Source organism: Sinocyclocheilus anshuiensis, unplaced genomic scaffold (assembly GCF_001515605.1).
Source record: "Sinocyclocheilus anshuiensis isolate Anshui unplaced genomic scaffold, SAMN03320099.WGS_v1.1 scaffold2181, whole genome shotgun sequence".
Classification (NCBI taxonomy): Eukaryota; Metazoa; Chordata; class Actinopteri; order Cypriniformes; family Cyprinidae; genus Sinocyclocheilus; species Sinocyclocheilus anshuiensis.
Genome location: NW_015552262.1, coordinates 414,221 through 419,842, shown reverse-complemented (window position 1 = coordinate 419,842; position 5,622 = coordinate 414,221). Strand labels below are relative to the sequence as shown.

The 5,622-nt window shown below is 36.4% G+C and overlaps 1 protein-coding gene across 2 annotated transcripts in view; it reads left to right on the top strand.

The window, feature by feature from the left end:
- Positions 1 to 439: 439 nt before the first annotated feature.
- The window catches only part of pde1cb (phosphodiesterase 1C, calmodulin-dependent b), a 48,546-nt gene continuing 43,363 nt past the window's right edge, over positions 440 to 5,622 (top strand). For both annotated transcript variants that reach the window (XM_016453771.1, XM_016453770.1), the window contains exons 1-2: positions 440 to 712; positions 3,763 to 3,789. In XM_016453771.1, the coding sequence (XP_016309257.1) occupies positions 612 to 712; positions 3,763 to 3,789 (128 nt within the window). In that variant the 5' untranslated portion in view covers positions 440 to 611. The remainder of the gene's footprint in view (positions 713 to 3,762; positions 3,790 to 5,622) is intronic.

The following is a 5,622-nucleotide window of genomic DNA, read 5'->3' as shown; positions in this document are numbered from 1 at the left end:
AGCTGAAATAAAATAAGTTTGTGTAAATAAAATATGTTTTTTTTATATATTTTATTTTATTTCAGATAATGTTTATTTAATTTTAAGCAACAAAAATATATTTTTATGGTTTTAGTTTTAGTTAACTTTAATAACCCTGGAGATTATAGGGTTTTTTTTCTCATGGGACTCAAACAAAAGCCTCCGTTTGCTGTTTGTTTAATCTCATTGCTGTCTAGGAGAAACAATTGAGATATTAAAGAGATGTCAATTGTGATTTGTCCTATGGGAAGAGACCCAGTTTGTCACTATTGATCACACTGCCATCACTGCTAGAGGCTTCAGTCACGCTCAACCCCTCCCACCAACACTCATGAAATCAGGAGTCTGCCTTAATCTGGGCTACGCTGTATTTCTGAGAGCGAAAGAGAGAGAGAGAGATCGTACTGCAGTACCGTCACACACTCCTGTGCTCAGACCAGAGTGGAGCACGAGGGACAGGAGGAGGAGCAGGAGGAGAAAACAGGGTGATGATGACTGCAGCGTCCCGACCACAGCTCAACTGAAGAGGGGAATCTGTCTCTCCTCTGCTCCGGCTCTGGGATTAAGTTTTTTTTTCCCGTCTTGGCATCATGGAGTCTCCCACCAGAGAGATCGAGGAGTTTGAAAGCACGTCACTCAAGTACTTACAGCCCGACCAGATCGAGAAAATCTGGCTCCGACTGCGGGGACTGTGAGTATGAGCTTTTCAACAGGTTTTCTTGTGTTTTGTGTGTGTGTGTGTGTGTGTGTGTGAGAGAGAGAGAGAGAGAGAGAGAGAGAGAGAGAGAGAGAGAGTGTGTGTCCATCTAAGAGGTTGACAAACATCCTGAATCTCATGTAAACATGTCAAATTCACTTTTCACCCAAAAATAAAAAGGAAAAAATAAGAAATTATAATCAGAATAAACCGTAAACCCTGTTTTAGGACTATTTTTGCAAAGTGACCATAATTTTTTTTTAATGAAAATTAAGCTTTTTTTTGTTAATTCTGCTTACTGAAAGTCACTTGCTGCAATACAATTTTTTTGTTTAAATCAACATAAATTAAAGGCAGTACAACAAATATCATGATGGACAAATAATAATATTCATGATATTCTATTCTATTCTATTTTATTATATTATATTTAAGTTGTATTATTATATTGTGTCATTCCATATGTCAGATTCATAATAAATAATGATTAATAATAAAATAATCAAAAATGTAAAAAGCATTTTTGGACACCTACTGGATTTGGAAAAATACTAAAAATTGACAAATTAAATGGACAAATACTGTAAAAAAATTAAAAAGATACTAAAAATTAAAAGATATACACACTCAAATCCATGTATGCCTTCTGTGGAACATAAAAAGAGAATATTGAGAATTTTGCAGAATATCCAAGCTGTTTGTTTCTTTATAAAGATAGTAGAAAGTAACCAGGGCCTGTCAAGCTCCAAAAACACCAAAAAGCGCATGCACACATTTATTTGTGTTCCACAAAAGTAATGACAGATCATTATATTTGTGGGTGAACTATTCCTTTAAGAACTTTGTTGTTCTCTCTAATGGAGAGCCAAAAACAAGTGCACGTTTTGCCAATATTGTGTTAGTCCCTTCACTGGGTTTGGATTATTTCCCGTCACAGGACGTCAGGTGGGTTCACAGGATGTTAAGCTGTTTTGCTGTGTTTTGGGCATGTTGAAGCAGCTGTATATGTGGATGTTAAAGGGGTCATATGTTGCGATTAAAATTTGTCCTTTCTCTTTGGAGTGTTGCAAGCTCTTGCTACATAAAGAAGATCTGTAAAGTTGCAAACACTAAAGTCTCAAATATTTTTTATAAAAGTTAAGAGTCAACCACGCCTACCTAAAACGGCTCGTTCTAACACGCCCCCACATGTCTACGTCACTATGTGGGAAGATTTGCATAACGCCGGCCAAATGTTCACGCAAAGAAAGAAGGCGTAACTTTTATTTTCGCTGTAGTATTGTTGCTGTCGCCGCCATGTCGTGAAGGCGCTGTGTGTTTCGTTGTGAAAGCGAAACTACTTTGTTTGGCCTTCCAAAAGAGGACGATATCCACTTCGTCATGACTGGAGCTGATCCGTGCTGGTCGCTGAGGAAATACATCAACTTCGAGCTGTGGATCGCCGGATCGACTTTCACCGTGGACGAAGCGGAGTCCAGCCCGTGGTCGTCACATGTGGTTGCCGCAAGCCCGCCGGCCACGCCGTTCTCAAGCCCGCTGGCCGCCGCTCACTCTATCCCGCCGTGTGTGACGGCGTGTGTTTCTTTGTGAAAGCGAAACTACTTTGTTTGGCCTTCCAAAAGAGGACACGACTACAAATCAGTGGTTAAGTTGTATTTACAACACTGTTCCAGAACACTTCAACCCAAATATTCAGATGTGTGCAGCGCATTTTATGGAGGACTGTTTCCTGATCCTGGTAGAGTAGACTACAATGCCGGCTGTTCTGACTCACAGACTGTAAGTACGTTTTTTATATTTAAAGAATTTGCCACTGATGATTCAAACGCGAGTTTTGAGCAGTGTAGAGTAGCGTTTGCTGTTTGTCATTTCTCCGATCACAAATGCAGACATGATTTTAAGTTTACACGGCGCGATGCAACGCAAACAATAATGTACAGTATGTGGAAAATAATGTGTTTTTTGAACCTTAAACCGCATTAACAAATTTCATTACACCAAATAATGTTCTTTTTAGCAGCATCATATGAACCCTTTAAAGGGTACTGCAGTGGGTAAATGTGACCGCATCAGCGTTTAATCTCACAGAAAGCCTCAAACACGCACAGCTGTCGTGAGTGTGTACGCATTCGTGGACATGGTTTTGCATGTGCCCTTGTGCGCATACAACATCTTAATGGTGTGAAGCAGCACTCATTATTGTGTTTGGAGACTTTAGAAAGAAAAGGGAGACAATAAGAAGGAGTTTCCTTTTCTAAGGAGTAATTTCAGGCACCAGTGTAGGCTCATGGCAGGAATGAGTAATGATTGGGCAGCTGTGAATTTTCCTGTGCGTTGACTAATTGCTTCACCATCCTTGTGTTGTTAATGGGCTTTATGGAGAGACATATATGAGCTGTCAGCGACACACTGTAAAAACATACCAGATGAAGCAATGCTTTAAACAGCCTGTATGAAAAGTCGATTGAATGCCTTTTGAAACAAAATTCAGTTAGATTCATGTCTCAAAAACTGAAAAAAAAAAAGAAAAAAGATTTGACTGTATATCAATCAGGTAAACAGTAAGAGATTATTTTTATTATTTTATTTTATTTTCAGAAAGGGTGTGTGTGTTTGCATGTGTGTGAAGAACTTGAAGTAATTTTTTTTAATTTCTATTTATTTTATTTTATTTTCAGAAAAGGCATGAGTTTGCATGTTATATGTGGAGAACTTTAAGTCATTTTTCAAAAGTGGAAGCAAAAATGTTTTGCAACTTGCAGGGCCATAAAAACAACCTGAAAAATGAATGACAAAATAATATAACTTGCAAAATATGTAATAATAATAATAATAATACAGTTTGTTTATGAATATTAAGTAATATTAATATTTATGCTACAGTTAAAATAAATACATTAGACCATGAAACAGCAGGGTTTAAATAGGCTCTCTCTCTCTCTCTCTGTGTGTGTGTGTGTTATTATTATTTATGAAATAAATCCAATATAATTGTGCACAGTAGCCAAATACAAGTTTTTAACATGGTGTTCGTTTTGTTACAGGAGAAAGTACAAGAAAACATCTCAGAGGTAAGGCAGAGAAGATCTGAGGTGTGCTGAACTCATTATCATCCACTGTGAAAACCTCTTTCAGCAATAAATATGATTTCTCTAATATTTGTTTCGTGTATGTATTAGCCAGATTCAGTAACATTCACTGGAAAAATCCAGCTAAAACCAGCTGAAGGTAGCTGGTCCAAACTGGTGTAGGTGGATGACCTCCCTTCTAATGGTCAGCCTGGTTTTTTTTCCTTTTTTTCTTTATTGGAATGGCTCCATGAAGAACCTTTAACATCCATGAAACATTTCCATTCCACAGAAGGTTCCAGAAACATGCATTAAGAAAATAAATGGAGTCTGTTATGACTTCCTGTTGTCTTCAAGTGGGTTTAAACTGGATTTTCTAGCAGGGGCTGGTATAAAAATTATGTAGTATGACTAGAAACACGTATTGCAAATGGGCTCAATTTTGACTTTCTGTTGATTTTTTTGAAATGGGTTTTTCCAGGAGTAGCTAATATAAGAAATTTGTCATAGTTTTTTGATAAATTCCCATAAGAAGTGCTGGCACGTGATTCTGGAGTAAGCTTGTGGTGGAGTAGAGTTACTTACTGTTTTTTGGAACATAGTAGATGGTTTGCTGCTGGTCCAAAGTGTCTACCAGTACTAACCAGCATAAACAAGATCATTTAAGCCAAGTTAGTAGACCGGCAGTTCACATAGACTAGCTTGGACCAGCTAGAAACCAGTTCCACGAATGCGCACACACTCACGAAAGCTGTGCGTGTTTGAGGCTTTCTGTGAGATTAAACACTGATGCGGTCACATTTACCCACTGCAGTACCCTTTAAAGGGGTCATATGATGTTGCTAAAAAGAACATTATTTTGTGTATTTGGTGTAATGAAATGTGTTTATGCGGTTTAAGGTTAAAAAAACACATTAGTTTCCACATACTGTACATTATTGTTTCTCCTCTATGCCCCGCCTTTCTGAAACGCATCGATTTTTACAAAGCTCATCGGTCTGAAAAGCGAGGTGTGCTCTGATTGGCCAGCTATCCAGTGCGTTGTGATTGGCCGAATACCTCAACCAGTGGCATTTATATCTCATAATTCTGCATTTATATCACAAATTTCAGTTCATATTCCACAATTCTGCATTTATATCTCACAATTCTGCATTTATATCTCATAATTCTGCATTTATATCTCACAATTCTGCATTTATATCTCACAATTCTGCATTTATATCTCACACTTCTGCATTTATATCTCACAAAAACCAGCAAAATTATAAAGTTTTTGTTTTCTGTTGTTTGAATATGAACTCAGATTTGTGATATAAATGCAGAATTGTGAGATATAAAGGCAGAATTGTGAGATATAAATGCAGAATTATGATATATAAATGCAGAATTGTGAGATATAAATGCAGAATTATGATATATAAATGCAGAATTGTGAGATATAAATGCAGAATTATGATATATAAATGCAGAATTGTGAGATATAAATGCAGAATTATGAGATATAAATGCAGAATTGTGAGATATAAATGCAGAATTATGAGATATAAATGCAGAATTGTGAGATATAAATGCAGAATTATGAGATATAAATGCAGAATTGTGAGATATAAATGCAGAATTATGAGATATAAATGCAGAATTGTGAGATATAAATGCAGAATTATGAGATATAAATGCAGAATTGTGAGATATAAATGCAGAATTATGAGATATAAATGCAGAATTGTGAGATATAAATGCAGAATTATGAGATATAAATGCAGAATTGTGAGATATAAATGCAGAATTATGAGATATAAATGCAGAATTGTGAGATATAAATGCAGAATTGTG